The 19,378-nt window shown below is 36.6% G+C and overlaps 1 protein-coding gene across 1 annotated transcript; it reads right to left on the bottom strand.

Moving 5' to 3' along the window:
- On the bottom strand, positions 1-18,374 carry LOC127878203 (ubiquitin carboxyl-terminal hydrolase 46-like). The gene is made up of 9 exons (XM_052424691.1): positions 18,291-18,374; positions 15,257-15,337; positions 13,801-14,020; positions 12,902-12,982; positions 8,832-8,959; positions 6,898-7,058; positions 5,488-5,620; positions 3,989-4,132; positions 1-3,445 (listed from the first exon to the last, which is right to left on the bottom strand). Exons 1-9 carry the CDS (start codon positions 18,309-18,311, stop codon positions 3,344-3,346), a joined length of 1,071 nt encoding a protein of 356 aa, XP_052280651.1. The 5' UTR covers positions 18,312-18,374; the 3' UTR covers positions 1-3,343.
- Between the last annotated feature and the right edge of the window lie 1,004 nt (positions 18,375-19,378).

Here is a 19,378-nt window from a genome sequence, read left to right as displayed (position 1 = left end):
ATTGCCTCATAAGTCTTTTTTTCTCTCTCTTCATGTATGGTATATGACATTCAAATACAAGGAATTATACAATTATTTATGTTTGTCATGTCCATGTTATACTCACACTTTTCAAACAAACTTGGTTAGTTACATTGTAATAATATTTATAGTTTGTCTGATGAAAATGTACACACCATGTTATACATAAATGTTAAATATAATAGTCCAATTAATAAAGGGTAATTATCATTATAATATACGTGAGATATAATAACACAAATACAACAATATGGAAAAACGGCATCAACAAACGAAAGCACATCAATACATTAATAACACTTCTAATACTTTTTTACAGTTACCTGTACAAAACTATCACATATCACATTAACAACTGCCAGAAGTTCTCACTGATTCCAGCTCTATGTTAGATGTAGTCATCCCAAGGACAGATCTAGAGCAAAACAGCAGGGTGCTGGACCAGCCTCTAACCCATTTATGCCTAGTGGACTCTCCCATCCTTCTAAATTGGATCAATTTATTTCCAAAATTAGGGATATCTAGTATACTTATTTCTATATTTAGAATATTTCTTACAGAAATTCCTTTAAGCAAACAGCGCAGACCCTGATGAGACACCACATCATGCGGCGTCTCATCTGGGTCTACGCTGTTTGCCAAGGCCTTTTTTCTAGATGCTAGGCATAAATGGGTTAATTGACACCCACACTCGTACATTTAGAATAGTCAAGAAAAAAATGTGGAATTTCTTCAAAAATACTATACAATTTGCAAAAACAATTAATGTCAAGTAAACATGCCATGTTTCAGTCCTGATTTATTAGCTGTTGAACTAATAAATTGCTTGATTAAGCAAGATGTTTCAAAAAATTACTGTTAAGAAAGTAGCATATTTTGAATCCTATCTACCCATTATATTATATTTCAGGGCCTTTATCTTATGAACAAGAGGGCCTCAAAGGCCCAAAGTCGCTCACCTGAGATTAAAAGGAACTGACCTGTTCTGTGCAGCCCAAGATGTCTTTAGAACAAAATGTTCTTACCAACTTTCATGACTAGTTAACACCCTGGCAGCCACGTTTTTCAACAAACCAGAATCATTTTCATACACATCCAAGATATCGTTTAAACAAATATACTGACAAAGTTTCATGATGATCATACATTAAATACAGCTTCTAGAGTGTTAACAAGGTTTAACTAAAGCTATATAAGGAAAAATGCCACTACCCCTTGGCGGCCATGTTTTTCCACCAACCGGAACAATTTTCGAACTCATGCAAGATATTATTGGGACAAATCTGACCAAGTTTCATGATGATCGAACAATAAATGTGGCCTCTAGAGTGTTAACAAGGTTTTACAAAAGCATGATATATAGCCATATTAGGAAAAATGCCCAGCCCCCTGGTGGCCATGTTTTTTAAGCAACCGAAACCATTTTCAAACTCATCCAAGATATCATATGGACAAATCTTCTGACCAAGTTTCATGAAGATCGGAAAATAAATGTGGCCTCTAGAGTGTTAACAAGGTTTTACTATAGCCATACAAGGAAAAAATGCCCCGCCTGGCGGCCATGTTTTTCAACCAACCGGCATCATTTTTTAACTTGTCCAAGATATTATTGGGATGAATCTCCTGACCAAGTTTCATAAAAATCAGACAATAAATGTGGCCTCTAGAGTATTAAAAAGATTCTACTATAGCGATATATAGCCATATATGGAAAAATGCCCTGCCCATTGGAAGCCATGTTTTTCAAGCAAACGTAACCATTTTCGAACTCATCCAAGATATCATTGAGACCAATCTTCTGACCAAATTTCATGAAGATTGGACAATAAATGCAGCCTCAAGAGTGTTCACAAGGTTTTACTATAGCCATATATAGCCATATAAGGAAAAATGCTCCGCCCTTGGCAGCCATGTTTTTCAAGCAAAAGTAACCATTTTCGAACTCATCTAAGATATCATACAGACTTATCTTCTGACCAAATTTCATGAAGATTGGACAATATGTGTGGCGTCTAGAGTGTTAACAAGATTTTACTATAGCCATATATAGCCATATAAGGAAAAATGCCCTGCCCCTTGGCAGCCATGTTTTTCAAGCAATCGTAACCATTTTCGAACTCATCCAAGATATCATACAGACCAATCTTCTGACCAAATTTCATGAAGATTGGACAATAAATGTGGCCTCTAGAGTGTTAACAAGGTTTTACTATTGCCATATAAGGAAAACTGCCCCGCCCCCTGGCGGCTATGTTTTTTCACCAATCTGGACCATTTTCAAACTCGTTCGAGATATCAATGAAACCAATGTTTTGACCAAGTTTCATGATGATTGGGCTAAAATTGTGACTTCTAGTGTTCACAAGGTTTCTATATAGCCATATAAGGAATACTGCCCCGCCTTCTGGCAGCCATATTTTTCAATGGACCGGAACCATTTTTCAACTCAACCAACATGTCACTACGACAAACATTTTGACACAGTTACATGAAGATTGGGCATCGAATGTGACTTCTACAGTGTCCACAAGGTTTTTCTTTTTTTGACCTAGTGACCTAGTTTTTGACCCAGCATGACCCAGTTTCGAACTCAGTCAAGGTATCAATGGGACAAATGTTCGACCTAGTTTCATGAAGATCGGACAATAAATGTGGCCTCTGGAGTGTTCACAAGGCAAATGTTGATGCCGCACGCCGCATGACGGACAAAAGGCGATCACAAAAGCTCACCATAAGCACAGCTCAGGTAAGCTGAAAATCTGACTACACAATTAAAGTAAAGACTGAAATTTTTCATCCATATAATCAATTTTATGATTAATATGTTTCTAAACTAAAAGTCATGTGAAAGACATTATGGAACTTGACAACACCAAAAAGCCTTATCATAAATGTTGGTACTTATAAAATATGCTTCCTCTAAAATTGTATTGTTACATAAATTTGTCAGAGATATATTATTAGTTTCACTGTTAGTAACCGATGGTGTATGGGGTATACACCCTCAGAAATGTCATACCATACGAGAACAAAGCTTGAGTATGGTATGAAAGTACCGAGGGTGTATATACCATACACCATCAGTTACAAACTGTAAAACGATAACATCTCAACCGACTACTCAATTACTCGGGGTGTATGTAAATTACTTGGGGTGTATGGAAAATACACCATGAGCACGTGACCGCTCTAAGCCAATCGGATTTTTGTAGGAGGTAAGTTATAATAAGATAATTAATGAGGCAGGCCCCTGATTCTATTAAATGTCATGAACATGTTGAATGTTCAGGGCAGGTGGGCCAAGCAATGTTGAGAGGCCTCCTCATTCCCTGGACTGGTAGAACAAGATGTACCCTGTCTCTGAGTTCTTCTGGACATCCGAAGACAAACCAAAGAAATCTTCCATGGAACTTGCTTCAATTTTCTGACAAGAATAAATCAGGTTAATAACAGACAGCATTTGGTATGTTTATCTAACAAACGTAATGTAAACTTTAAGTTAAGCATTTAAGGATTAAGCATTTTTAAGCTTTTATCTACAATATTGACTATTTACTAAATAATTTTATCTTAATAGACCATTGTTGTTTTGACATTCCGCTGCCATTGATATAGGTTTTAAAACAACAATACATTTTTTTCCAGAATATTACCAATTCCAAAGAACATTTCACATCACCTTTGACCTTATAAGCGTCCTCATTATGACTTCAGTAAAGACTGTAGTTACTGCAGAGTATTCGTTAAAGCCAATAATTTTCATAAAATTACACTTAAATAGTAAAATGATAAACTGATATGAAATCATGATCTACAATTGCTCACAGTTGTAATATATATTAACATCCTTTGAATCAATGGTATTGGTACAAAGGATTTTAATATAAATAATGATAATGCATGGTTTGTAGGATAAAATGTTGGTAAAAAGTCTTTACGGTCCTACTTAAAAACCAGTAATTCTTACATCGACGATATCATCATCAAAGAGTATCCAGATGTCGTCACTCTTCACAATGCTGATGTAGTGTCCACGGTTGAGACTGCTGCCAATGTGGACCACCACGGCCACAAGGTCGTACATACGGTCTGGATTGTGGGCGTCATCAGACTACACATACAAAGAAATGGGGGCTAAATGCATGTGCGTAAAGTGTCGTCCCAAATTAGCCAGTGCAGTTTTCACAGGCTTATCATGGACGAAACTTTCCACCTTGAATACATTTTTGTTTATTACATACTTTTTTAAACAAACACTTAAATTAATGCGCACAGACTAATCTGGGACGCTGCTTTATGCACATGGTTTAGACAGCTGCCAATGTGGACCACCATGGCCACCAGGCAGTACATATGTTTAGGATTGTGTGAGTCATCAGAATGCACAAGAACACATGCCAAACACTTGTTACAACCAACATATGAGCCTTGCTCTGGCAAAAAAGGTCTTAATGCATGTGTGTTAAAGTGTCGTCCTAGATTAGCCTGTGAAGTCCAAAGGCTTATCAGGGACGACACTTTCCTCAACCTTAACTGAATTTTCATTAAAAAGAGATTTTCTTTAAATGAAAATTTCCATTCAAGCAGGAAGTGTTGTTCCTGATTAGCCTATGCGGACTGCGCAGGCTGATATGAGACGACACATTACGCTTATGCATTAAGCCCCATTTTCCCAGAGAGAGACTTAAATATAAAAGTCTTCATGTCTGGTGGTGTTGCAACTATTGGGATCGATCATGGACCACGTACAAAATATAAAGCATAATAATCAAACTTAGCTTGGTAAAAGCTTAGTAAAAGCCATCTCATTGCTTCACTTTTCATAACAAATTGGTATACACAGTTCTTCATCAATCAAACGCTGCTCAATGAGGTTTTTAAAACATGGTCTTTTTGTTTGTCCTTGAATATATCAAGGAAGGTGTTTAATTTGAGAAGATAATTGTTAAACTGTTATCTTGCTTATAAAACTGTTTTGTTTATAAAATACATAATAAAGTTTGACTAGAATTGCAGCTAGGTTGTATACATACAGTATGTACATGTTTGAGAGTTTTAGAACAATACATGATATAAATTGTAATATTATTGCTTTTGTATATTTATCTATCTTCTAGTTAGCTGTACTTTAAAGTACATACCAATAATAGCTCACGCATTTTACAATAGCATAAGCATTGGCCTGCTACCTTTACGAAATATTTAATAAAAAGGATTATTCTTTCACGTTGTCTGAAGATATACAAACAAGCACACACAAAAAATGAATTGGAATAACGATGTTTGATATTGATTGGCACTATATTTATACCTAGTGCACTACAAGTGTTCTTCCAAATTATATTCTGAATGAATAGATTATTAATACCAAGTTTCACATTACAAAAAATGGATATCGTTAAATGTCAAATACACTTTTTTGTTAAGACCTTTCCTTGTGCAGTTTGAATAAGTAGTTCAACTCACTGTGTTAAAAAGGCGAAGTTCCAAGGGAAAGACAACTCTGTATGACAACTTGGTGAACCGCTTCAGCTGCTCCGTGTACTTGAACCTCTTCAGATGGAGCGCCAGTATCTGAGGTAGCTTCTTTACTCTCATCCTTGAAACACAATGAGCCTTGTTATGGGACAATGGGGCTTAATGCATGTACGCAAAGTGTCATCCCAGATTAGCCAATGCTGTCCTAAAAGGCTAATCAGGGATGACATTTTCTGTTTAAACTAGTTTTTCGCTAAGAAGAGACTTCCTGCAAAAAAGAAATTACAAAGCGGAAAGTATAGTCCTGGTGTGCCCAGAAAGTATAGTCCCTGGTGTGCCCGGAAAGTATAGTCCCTGGTGTGCCCGGAAAGTATAGTCCCTGGTGTGCCCGGAAAGTATAGTCCCTGGTGTGCCAGGAAAGTATAGTCCCTGGTGAGCCTGTGTGGACTGCAAAGGCTAGTCAAGGACAAAATTTAGGCACCAAGTCCTGTTTACCCAGAACAATGGTCAAATCATGTCACAGTGTCAAGGGGGAGTACAAAAAATGGCATAATTTACTGGGCTATCACCAAATATATATTTTGCTGAAACTGTTGACAATATGTAAAATGAACTTAACACAGGGAATTAGTTTTAACATTGTTCTGTGTTGGCAGAGAAAATATGATCTCAATTTGTGTCCAAAAGAACACAGACTAGCTACATATCTTAACAAATCTGATGTGCCATTTATAAACATCAAACGTAACTTATTTTTTAATTTGTGACACAAAAAAAACTGGTTATATTTTGTCCTGCCAACACAACTCAAATTTAAGACATTTATAAATAGATTTAAGTGTTAAAGGCTTCATTTCCAACCCTATGATGCTGCTGAGGAGCAAACAGCGTATAACCTGAACAGGCTGCCAGTTACTTGCAGGCTGTTCTGGTTTTATGCTGGTTCCATATAGCCTTTTTCAGTTGTCTTTCGAGTGGGAAAGGGAAAAGAAGATAGATTAGATAGATTTATTTCTGTATCATGGTGCAAACACAACTAACAAACATGTTGCATTCATAAAATAATACTTAAAAATACAAACATGAGTATTAATCATGTCACACAACACAGTACCAAGGATAGCACACAAAAGAGAGTGATCTCTTATTTCCATTGTGGTCCTTGTTGATGGTGGCATGACATAGAGAGACATGAATTGTTGCTTAATACTATATCACAGTTCTAAACTGAGCATTAATAATACTTGAATTGGTGGAAATTACTGTAGGAATATCACAGTTAAAAATGAGCACATACAACATGAAGTTAATAAAGACTTAAGTAATTAAAATAGTTATAGGAAATAAAAATTTATCACAGATACAATACACAACACAAAACAAAAACTGAGTTCTGACCTTTTCTGCGCCTCCTGCTTGCTACAGCAGACCTCGCAGTAGTACTTGTGCTCGGCACAGAGCGTCTCGGTGCAGCTGAAGCCCCGTAGGCAGTGGGTGATGGACGTGTTTTGCTCCACATCAACGGACAGGTCCAGGAAGTCCTCATCTTTACTGCTCACCTGATGGTGTATTAGCAAAAGCATCGAGCCTCGCTCTGGGAAAACTTGACATAATGCGTGTGCATAAAGTGTCAACCCAGATTAGCACAGGCTAATCAGAGACGAAACTTTCCGCCTAAATTGGATTTTTGCTAAGAAGAGTCTTCATTTTAAACAAAAAATGTAATAAAAGCGTTAAGTGTCGTCCCTGATTAGCCTGTGCTGATTGCACAAGCTAATCTGGGATGACACTTTACTCACATGCATTATGCCCAGTTTTCTCAGAACACAACTCTAATATGCATGAGCATGATAAACCTGATCTATAATCAACACTAATCTATTATTCTATTTATCCCACTTTTTATTTTGTAAACCTTTTTGTTTAAACAAAATTTGTTTGACTAGATAATTTTGCTGGATTTATGACGTCATTTCGTCGAAATATTGACGTCATTTCCTGCTGTTGATTATAGATGATATTTAATCAACAGGGCTTTAATCAACCGAATTCGCTGTAAAAGTGGGATAAAATGTTGTTACAGATGAGCCCTAGCAGGCTACTCAGGTATGACACTTTTCACTTTTATAGTATTTTTTGTATGAAGGAAGTCTCTTGTTATCAAAAATGCATTAAGTCCTGTTTTCCCAGGGTGATGACGATGTATTCAGGAATGTGATTTTAAAAAGACCTCGAGGGAGGAAAATACTGTCCACCCCCAAACAGGATTTACCAAATATCATCACTGTCAACCCCCAAACAGGGTGTACCAAATATCATCACTGTCCACCCCCAAACAGGGTTTACCAAATATCATCACTTTGAAATAGATCCAGCAGAGTTAGTACTTTTCTTAAACCTTTGCATGCTGAGAAATTTGTTGTCTGCTAAAATGTCGTCTGCTGAATTTCTAAAATTATCATTTTCTTCACTTTTTTTCAAAAAATACTATCAGAATAGCAAACAGTTTGGATCCTGATGAGACACCACATTCTGTGGCGTCTCATCTGGATCCAAACTGTTTGCAAAGGCCTTCAAAATCCGGTTCCAGCGCTCAAAGGGTTAAAACTGTCTTAGCATTGAATGAGCTAAATAAACTAAATCAACACCCATGTATTTTGATACAGTACTCGTGTATGTTTTTTTCTAAATGCATCAGACATAAACTTAAACCTTACCTTTGACTCTTATAAAATTGTTTATTTTGTTAGCATAGCAATCTGATGCTCCGCAAATTACAGTCAGTACACACAAAGGATACACTTCCCTTTCTAATGATTTTTTGTTCATTTTGGCTTAGCATATCAATAAATTATTGAAAGAATAATTATGTTAAATTGACAAAGTCATTTTATCATTTTTTTAACCATCGTGATTAATCATGATTAATATATTACTATGAATTATTTTTTCATAACCAATCTTTGAATATTATTTGTCAATTCCTGACGTACCATTTCTAAGCTAAGGCATCTAATATCTTCCTTCATGGTCCATGCATTATTTTGAATTACCTTTCTTTATGACAATAAATTGAAAGTCCTGCACACGAGGTTCCACAGTTATTATATATTTTTCCTAACATGGTTTATATGAGCCTATTTCTTGGAAAACAGGACCTAATGTAAGTGCGTAAAGTGTGGTTCCAGTAATTTAAGTGCTGACTGCACAGGCTAATCTGGGACGACACTTTACAAACATGCATTAAGCCCCGTTTACCCAGAACGAGGCTCATGTTTATTCCACCAAAACTGCAAAGATGTATAAAATACACTGAGAAGCGCAGCACTTACTGTTTCACAGTTAAGGCATCTGGTCTCGTTAGTGAATGTCCCCTGGAAGAGCTCCTCCACCCAAGTGGGCTCCGACTTGCTCTGGGAGTTGTTCTCCCCACCCTTACCCTTGGCTCCCTGCGTCTCCGCTGTGGACAATACACAGGGTACTCACAAATATTCTGCTTACTATGGCTTCCAAATGAGCAGTGCTTGAGATAACAGCACTTAATGTAGGTGTGTTTTTCCCCCCAGATTAGCCTGTGCAGTCCACACAGGCTAATCAGTGACAACACTTTATGCTTTTATGGCAATTGTTGTTTACATTAAGTCTCTTCTAAATGAAAATCCAGTTTAGGAAAAAATGTTGTCTTTGATTAGACTGTGCAGGCTGCGCAGGCTAGTCTGGAACGATATGTTATGCACATGCATTTAGCCGAATTTTCACAGAGCGCAGCTCATATGCAATGTTAATTCCTCCTCCAATTACTAGAATTTGTCAAAAAGGTGTCTCATGCCCCAACACGCGCTGTCAGCTATTTATTGTCTTGCACACATACATTTACTCTCTATGCTGATCACATATTCTAAGGTTCAATTTTATCAATTTGAGAAATGTGGAAGTAGCATGATTTGCAAGCTGAAGACATCTATTTCAGACAAACCAAATGACAAAATGATGGATCAACAGAGCAACCTTCCTGAGTAAAGATAAGCAATCTTAACTCGATTTTGTCATAATCGTGATGAAGACTACACACCACCTGATTTCCCATGTTGTACTATGTTGCATGAACAAGGAGACTATGATGAAACTGAAGCTCTCACCTCAGTTCAAGGCATACCACTTGTCAAAAGCTTCACCTGGTGATCTAGCTGTTTACACCAACTAAAGCTTCACCTGGTGATCTAGCTGTTTATGCCAACTAAAGCTTCACCTAGTGATCTAGCTGTTTACACCAACTAAAGCTTCACCTGGTGATCTAGCTGTTTACACCAACTAAAGCTTCACCTGGTGATCTAGCTGTTTACACTTACTAAAGCTTCACCTGGTGATCTAGCTGTTTACACCAACTAAAGCTTCACCTGGTGATCTAGCTGTTTACACCAACTAAAGCTTCACCTGGTGATCTAGCTGTTTACACCAACTAAAGCTTCACCTGGTGATCTAGCTGTTTACACCAACTAAAGCTTCACCTGGTGATCTAGCTGTTTACACCAACCGACCAAGATTCAAACATGGCCTTGGGTCGTATTCCAGAATCATCTTAAGTTAAATTTTATTCTTATCCTTAAATTGGGATATTTTCTTAAGTGTTTCATTTTATATTGCAATAGATTGACATCAAGATATACATTTAAATAGCATCATTATGCCAATGTTATTTTAGGAATACCAAAAAAACATGTGTTTCCTTATTAAGTAAAGAAATACAAAACATTGTAATTTTGAACTTAAGTGAAATTATTTAAGAAATGACTTAATATGTTTCTGGACTACCACCCCTGGATATTGTAAAGATAAATATTGTGACAAAGTTTCATCGAGATTCAGTAATACATGTGGCTTGAGAAGGAAATAAGGTTTTTCTAAGACTTTACCTAATGACATAGTTTCCGCATGCCCGTAACAAAGATTCCAACATGGCCTCGAAATTGTCAAGATATAATATAATCTAACAAAGATTCATCCTGATTGGATAAAAGTGTGACCTTGACTTTTGAGGAAGGGATAGTTGTGATACACCTCCGTATGGTGGTTATTTGTGGTAAGGTATACAACAAGAGCACCGCCTTGCGGGTGCAGACCGCTCATCTATTTTCTTGTTAAAGGTGAAGGGACTCTCAATTTCAATCACAAAGGAGGGAGGGGTGGAGTGAAGAGGGGTGTATAGTGTGGGGGTGTGGAAATTTATTACATTATCTTCCTAAAATGCGAAACAAATGCACACAAAAAAAATCGGGGGGGGGAGTGGGGGGTGGGTGGAAGGGGGGGATTCTTGGGTGCGATGGTTGGACGGTATTTCAAACATAAAATAATAAAAATATATATTTGTTTTTTAACCGTTTCAAAAAAAAATTGGGGGGGGATGAGGTGGGGGGGGGGGGGGTATAGTGTGAGGGTGTGGTGGTAATTTGTGAGATGATCTTAAAAAAAATAAAATAAAAAAAAAATTAGGGGGGGGGGGGGGGGGGGTTCGGGTGGGGGGGGGGGGGGAATATTGGGTGCGATGGTTGGACGGTATTTCAAACATAAAATAATAAAAATAAATAGTTGTGTTTTTTAACCGTTTAAAAAAAATAATTTGGGTGTAGGGGGGTATAGTGTGAGGGTGTGGTGGTCATTTGTGAGATGATCTTCAAAATTAAAAAAAAATAAAAAAAATAGGGGGGGTGGATTCGGGGGGGGGGGGGGAGGGGGGGGAGCACGGGGGATGGTTTGGGTTGAGTCTATTGTGGTATAAGCAATAGCCTTGATACTTAAGAAGTAAAGTGGATCAAAACACAAAATTTTACCATATATTCAAAGTTACTAAGTCGAAAAAGGGCCATGATTCCGTAAAAATGACATCCAGAGTTATGCAACTTGTCCTTTTACTGTACCCTTATGATAGTTTGCGAGTGTTCCAAGTATGAAAGCAATATCTATGATACTTTAGGGGTAAAGTGGACCAAAACACAAAACTTAACCAAATTTTCAATTTTCTAAGTATAAAGAGCCCATAATTCCGTCCAAATGCCAGTCAGAGTTACATAACTTTGCCTGCACAGTCCCCTTATGATAGTTAATAAGTGTTGCAAGTATGAAAGCAATAGCTTTGATACTGTAGGAATAAAGTGGACCTAAACACAAAACTTAACCAAATTTTCAATTTTCTAAGTATAAAAAGGGCACATAATTCTGTCAAAATGCACGCCAGAGTTATCTAACTTTGCCTGCCCAGTCCCCTCATGATAGTAAGTAAGTGTACCAAGTTTGAATGCAATAGCATTGATACTTTCTGAAAAAAGTGGACCTAAACGCAAAACTTAACCAAAAATTTCAATTTTCTAAGTATAAAAAGGGCACATAATTCAGTCAAAATGCACGCCAGAGTTACTGTATCTAACTTTGCCTGCCCAGTCCCCTCATGATAGTAAGTAAGTGTACCAAGTTTAAATGCAATAGCATTGATACTTTCTTAGAAAAGTGGACCTAAACGCAAAACTTAAGCGGACGCCGACGCCAACGCCGACGCCAAGGTGATGACAATAGTTCATTTTTTTTTTCAAAAAATAGATGAGCTAAAAATTACATGATGAATGACAAAGTTACAATTTCGACAAGTTGTTTTAGGCAACATTCTACCGTTTACCTCTAAATGCCACCGTAAACTTTAGGGTAGAGAGACCGGTGTGTTAAACATTTGTGCAAAGTTATTAAAAAACCCATCAATTTACAGTGAATGAATAGACTGGTGATATAGAAATTTGTAAGCTGTTAAATGTGGAAAAAAAACATTGTCCTCAATGTGTGACTGTGACTTTTGAGGTAAGTAGAGGCATGTTATTTGCGTCACGTTAACTGATAATGGACTTCAAACACTCACACAGATGGGGTGAGAAGTGTAAATTAACCTTCTGACCCTAAAGGGCATAGTTTGAGAAACTTTGTAGAGGATTACTATTTAATATTATACACCAAATATTACAACTGCGATCCATGTGGTTTCATAAAAAAAATCGGCTTTAGCCTTATACTGATGTTAAAAAAGGTAAAAGTTTATGTTATATTTAACACACTATATATATCGCATGTAACAACAAGGTGTTGTCCATGGACAGATGGACACGCTAACAGACGTCCGTGGTGATTCCTGTATTCCCTCCATTACTTTGGAATCCGGGAAGTGTGTGTGTGTGTGGGGGGGGGGGGGGGGGTAAAGAAACATTTTGCTCTCGCACATTGCCACCCATTATAGTAGATTTTAAATTAACTATAATTTGCACACAAACAAGAACAAATACAATTTTCAATGTATTTTAACAAAACCGTTGTTGGACAATTGAAAGCATGGAAAACTGTTCAAACAATACAGACAGGGTCCTACCTTGCAGGAGTTCAGCAACTCTGTTCAATAAATAGTTGAGGAATTCATGTGCATCTTGCTGCATATAGTTGTCAAACAGCTCTGAAATAGAAAGCATTTGTGGTTTGAGCCCTGGTTTACTGAAGCAGAAGCCCCCCTTGCTCATGCAAAGCTCAAATTCTGGTGGGCCATTTGATTTCCCAAAGTAGGTAGCCGATCAGGAAATTCAATGATCATGGCATTTGTCCAGCGGCTTTTTTGCAATTATTAATCTCCTTTGACTATATATCAATGCTTATCAGTTATATGTTATTGTTCTTAGTTCTCATGTTTGCATGTGAAAATCTAAGAAGACAATCAATCTGCATTTTTTTTAGCAGTTTGTAACGATACGCTCCAAAGTTCTGAAAGGAACAAATGTAAATACACAAAACCCATCAAATAAAGTATAATGCAAACAAACTTTCAAAACCTCTTTAAAAAGATGTCTAGTATATTTATTACTATATTTATAATATTTCTTTCAGAAATTCCTTTAAGCAAACAGCGCAGACCCTGATGAGACGCCGCCTCATGTGGCGTTTCATCTGGGTCTACCCTGTTTGCCAAGGCCTTAATTCTAGACGCTAGGCATAAATGGGTTAAAACAATCATAAAGCAAACTACATAAAATATTCCTACTGATAGTGATGTTTTTGTTATTGTTCTTCGATTTCACTTAAAATGATTTTGTTTTGTTTTTAGGTACTCAAAACTTTAATGGGATACCATTCAAAACTAAAAAACACTTATTTGTAAGATCGGTTTCAGTTACAAAAGACAGAAAATAATAACTTAATGGGATACTATTAAAAAATTAATCACACTTATTTGTAATGGAATCTGTTTGAGTAACAAAAGACAGATAATGACAAACTTACCGCATTCTTTTCGTAGCCGTGTGATAAACCTTTTTGGCGCAAGTGTTCCGACCTTCTTCTTCTGGGTTGCAATATTATAAAACAGATCTGCCAAACACATTAGCAAAGTCTCTTTCTTTTGATTTTTCTGCTGGTGTTTATACTGCAGCACTTTCTCTCTGAAGGGTCGACAGAAGTACAAAGCCTGCAACACCGAGTTGCAATAGCAGGTGTTCCCAAACTGAAACATTCATTGACAATTTGTGTCGACATTTTAATGAAGAGTTTAACCCTTTTCCACTCAGATACGCATGTTGATCTGCATGTAGCCGCTTTAAAATCAAATTAAATGTAAGAACTTTTTTAAAGGGGCCTTTTCACAGATTTTGGCATGTTTTGAAGTTTGTCATTAAATGCTTTACATTGATAAATGTAAACATTAAATTTTAAAAGCTCCAGTAAAAAATCAAAAATAAAATTTAGAAAAGGAAAAAAAAAGTAGCCCGCAGCAGGGCTCGAACCAGTGACCCCCGGAATCCTGAAGTAAAAACGCACAAGCCAACTGAGCTATCCTGCCAAGCATACAGAAGAGGCGTATTTTATACGTTATATAAGCAATCTTCATAGTTTCACAAATTTAAACGAAAACAACAGAGCTCTCCAAATTATTCAATCGTTTTGCGTTGCAACGCTTGATAATTTTTAGGTTTTTACATCGTCAAAAGATGCATATAATGGCTATATTAGACCATGGCAAATGTTCAGTAATACTGTTCCCTCACAAATATCATAACTAAACCGAAAATTTGCGAATCTGAAACAACTTTTCTCAGTCTTGTCAATTTACCAAACCGTGAAAAGATAGATCCCTTTAACCCTTTACCACTTAGATATGTATTTTGACATGTTTGTAGTCCCTTAGAAACTTAAATTTTAAAGGCTTCATTTCAAACCCTTTGACACTGATGCGCAGCAAACAGCATAAAACCTGAACTGACTGCAAGATTTGCATGAACAGTTCATTAAACTTTGCAGCTATTGAAAAAAGACATGCCAATTGTTACATACATTCGGTTTCCTAGTAGTCTGATTTTACCATTAAATTGATTTTTTGCCACACTTTTTAGGGTGTAATTATGGTTAAACAAAGTGCTGTCATACCCAAGCAACATGAAATTCATGAAATACACTCTTAGAGCCTATTCTAAATTGTATGTCATAGCAAATTACTATTTTGTTCAAAGAGTCAATGACCCTTAAAAGAGCTAAGGTCCATAAGGCGCTTTTAAGGGCCATTTACGATCCAACAATTTATCTTATGGAACTATATTTATTGAATAGCACCAATTCTTTAAATATTTGGTGTGTTTGAAAATATGTTATGTATGCACGTCTTTTTTTTGTCCCTAATGATAGGGCCAAAAATAGACCCTGGCATTTTTACAGTCTACATAACAACTGGGTCGCTGCAACTTACATTAACAAGTCCAAAGTAGTGTTCATTGGCAGGCAACTGCACTAAGCCGATCTCCTTCTCCAACTGCGTTTGATTGTTGCCCTAAAATGAGAAAACGCATATTCACAATCAGTATACTGTTTCTTTCAGTTTCACTTGTCTTTATCGGAAAAAATGCAGACTAATAATAAATCAAGCACTTTGACTCATTTATATCTTATCATCAATGAAGTTTCATGTTAATATCTTATATAGTTTATGAGCCTTCACATTAATTTGAGACTTAACAATTTTGTTACAGACAAAATGCTGAACCCAAAACAGACCTTCTACATGTTCAATTGCAGAACATCTGCACTTGTAAATAGGAATCCCTTGCCAAATCTTACATTGCACAAGTCATGTAATCAATCGCATAAAATATTCCCGAGCCAAGTTGGACATTACGAGATCGCGGTGTGTAGTGGATGAGGTGTCCGCCTAGCGATCGGGAGTTCGTGGGTTCGAACCCCACTCGGGGTGCGTTCTCATTAACTCCTCCATAGACACCTAGTACTGGTTCTTCCCAGGAAACGGACTCGATAATGTCCCTCTGCCTATAATGCTCGAAAGAGCGGTTGGCAGTATGCAAAGAAAGAAAAATTACACAATCATGTAAACAAAAATGAGTAAAGGCTGTATTTCTTTCCTGCTTTGGGAAGCAGCCTTAGGCCCCTTACTTAGCAAGGCAATATGTCACAAACTGTGAAATAATGAATTGCAATCTAGTAAAAATTGTGTAATTTATTTTGTTATTAATTGTAAAAGCATGTTAAACACTTACATCATATTAAAATTTTATTAAATAATGCATGAAAATAATATTTTATTTGTTTGAGCTGTTTTCTTTCAACAACATTTTATTGTGACAAAACAATTATAATGAGCATTTTGTATTCATGAAATCTGTTACCAGACCACATCTAGCGTTGAAATTTTGACTTTTGCTATAAGGAACATTGATTTTATATGTGTAACTTTATGTTTCGAAATATTGTACAAAATATTTGTTGATTTTGAGTGTTAATGGGCTTTTAAGAATCTATCACCACCTGCACAATTAAAACTGCGAGTTAACTCTTCACAACGTCTTTTCCGGTCAATTCCGGATGATACAGGTTGTGCAACCAATTGTAAAATATTAGGCGTGCATGCAGATAATGGAAGTCCTAGCCTGTCTGCGTTTAGCAGCAGACATTTTCCAGCATTTTTGCGACGGAAGCAAATTTTTAAATAGAGACAGAACTGAAACTGTGTCATTATAAATTAACTACAAATACTATGGCTGCAATAAAGGTAATTTAATATATCAGTGCCTTCCACAGGATTTTTTTTCAGACGCCCCGGGGCCATTGAGGGGGGGTATGGATGGGCTACACCCTCAATATGTATTTTTTTTATTTGTATAGTGAAATGACGTTATGACGGTTCGTTATGACTCTTCAAGAAAAAACAGCAAAAAAGTCATTGCTAACGACATTCACAAAATTGTTTTAACCCTTTCCCGCATAGCTCGCATAATCCCGTCTCGATCAATTTCTTCTTATTATTATTCCTTTCCCCATACATGTCTGCATAATTTTCGCAAGCTTTTTATTGAGACAATGGATAAAGCACTGTTTATTTGACGCTAGAATCTGTTCATGTCGCGTAAGCATTAAAATTTGAAAGCGTGTTTCGGATTACAAATTTAATAATGCTCATTTGTGAATCGGACCAAACATTTACAGTTGTGCGTTATTAATTAAACGATAATTTGTTAAACACCGTAGGGTCACTAGGGACTGATGAGTGTGTTAGAAAACAAAGCCAACAAACTGCCATAAAATCACACACTTATGAAAATTACGCCACTCGTTCTCTGCATAATCTTACTGCAGGTATGACTTCCTACGAGCGTTGTTCGCTCATTCAAAGCGTGCGCTCTCATTGGCCAATATCGATTTTCCATTACGACGATCCGCCTTTAAGGCGGGCTTTAGGTGGGTAAAGAGATACATGACGTAATTGACAGAGGATCATAAATCGGCTCTCAAATTTCGGATAAGTCGATATCGCTTTCATCTTAAGAATGCAGTTGCAGTTAATGAAAATACACACTGATTGGAAAATTTCAAGCGCCCCGGGGACTCTGATTTCGAAATTCAAGCGCTCCGGCGAAGTACCGTTAAATGACCTGTGGAAAGCCCTGTATATATTAATTTAAATGTGATACGGAGCAAAATGGTACAATTTAAAAGTCTAAGGATTGATTGCATTTGATTTTCCTACTTATTATGGTTTTATGTACTTTTTATTTTTATTTCAATCAATTTTGTAGTGATTTATGGTCACTTCTGTTTTTAAAGCTAGCTATTTAGCGATGCGGTTAGAATGTCTGACTACCACTCTTGAGGTCATGGGTTCAATGCCCAACTTGAGCTCTGTATTTCCATAATAATGGTGACAAGGCAAACATGAACTGTGAATAAGGGTCTGAGCTTTGTGAATTGGTTTCAGGGAGCCGCTTGTGTAGCTGTTGACGCTTGTAGCCAAGTGTCAGATGCATTGAAACATTAAGAGAGGGGGGTGTGTAGTGATTTATGGTCACTTCCAACAGCTTTGCTGTTATGCTAGCTTTTAAGAAATCCAGTTAGAATGTCTGACTACCACTCTGGAGGTTGTGGGTTCAATACATGCTTGAGCTCCGTATTTTCACAATAGTTTTATGTAAAAAAAAAATTGTAAAAAAATAAAACAATCCTTATAAATATTTTTGTGTTGGATAAAAACTTGCAGTTAAAACCGCAATCACATTGAATATTGATATAAATACCGGTAATAAATGATGATAAGAAAAAAGAAGGCGAAATGTATTTTGATAAAGACTAAAGTTGAAAATTGTCAATGATAGTGATTTATCTTAAACACAATTTAGGGGTCTCAAAAGCATATGTCATGCAATAATAAACACTATAGATTATACGAATAAGAGTAAGACTTCGAACCAAGATCATGTCAAAGACGTGTAATTTACCATTTTGAAGCAAGAAATCATATTATGTTGACAAAATATTCATCTTTTCAGCCATGTTGGACTGGTTGGAAAGTTAAAAATGTCAACAAGCCAGGCTACAAATCACTACTTACTAAGATAACGCTCTAAACATCTAACACACGGGCGTTGATTAGGCTTTGGCAATATCAGAGACGTAGTCTCTGGCAATATAATCAAACGCATCGTTTTAAACGAAAAATTACAATGAAATAGTTGTTTACATACATTTCTGGATGAGGTGTCCCAAAAACATCGGAATGGAATGGCAGCTCTATTAATCACCGACTGATGAGTCCCCTTAATCAATTAATATTTGCTGCACGAGTTGATAACCTAATCTTCTTCCCATTAAGAGCATGGCTCTTCTGGAGCATCGACGCACCTTGACTCTTCAAGGAATAACGGATCCTTAACGATTTCAATACTTTTTGTCTTTGATGGCGATCTGAAGAACACTCCCACAGTGGGGATCGTCCTCCTGATCGCTATACGGACTCCATATCGACTACGCCACCGCGAACACAGTCACACCCGCATATTCAAGAAATATTCAAACTCAAATACAAGCATTAAACCAGTGGATAATTTTGGATAAGTGAATCCTGTTTATAGTTGTAGTGGTTAACAATTAATATATCGGTGCATATATAATCCACTCGATTGACTGTTGACAGTTTTACGAAACAAAAAAGAAAGGCGTTTACATGTGTAGTATAATTTTCTGTGTATTGGGTACTTGTAAATTTAACAACTTATAAGTTTCACACAAAAATACCAGTCCCATTAAACTCACAAATACTAGAACGATAAACATCTAGGCGTTTTATAATGTCGATCATAATATAAACTTGCACAGAAACTTAATCTCACAACAAGTTGCTTGTGTGTCAACGAGACCCCTTGTACTTCTGGTCGCCCATCAACAGTCTGTTTGCTGATGATTCTATAGTTTTCATCACAATTAATTCTCAGACATCAGCACAAAGCTTTCAAGACCATCTACTTTTCAAATGTTTAACCTTGCAAAATAAAAAAACTTCAGTATACGCAGAACGAGAAAATTAAAC

The sequence above is a fragment of the Dreissena polymorpha genome, chromosome 4 (genome assembly GCF_020536995.1).
Source record: "Dreissena polymorpha isolate Duluth1 chromosome 4, UMN_Dpol_1.0, whole genome shotgun sequence".
Taxonomy (NCBI): domain Eukaryota; kingdom Metazoa; phylum Mollusca; class Bivalvia; order Myida; family Dreissenidae; genus Dreissena; species Dreissena polymorpha.
Note: the sequence above shows the minus strand (reverse complement) of the source record. Positions and strands in the feature narration are given on the sequence as shown.

Coding starts and splice junctions, on each gene's coding strand:
- LOC127878203 (XM_052424691.1), bottom strand. CDS start 18,311: ATGATTTCTTGCTTCAAAATG. Junction 15,338..18,290: donor TGATTTCTTGCTTCAAAATG/GTAAATTACACG, acceptor TTCTCATTTTAG/GGCAACAATCAAACGCAGTT. Junction 14,021..15,256: donor ACTACTTTGGACTTGTTAAT/GTAAGTTGCAGC, acceptor TGAATGTTTCAG/TTTGGGAACACCTGCTATTG.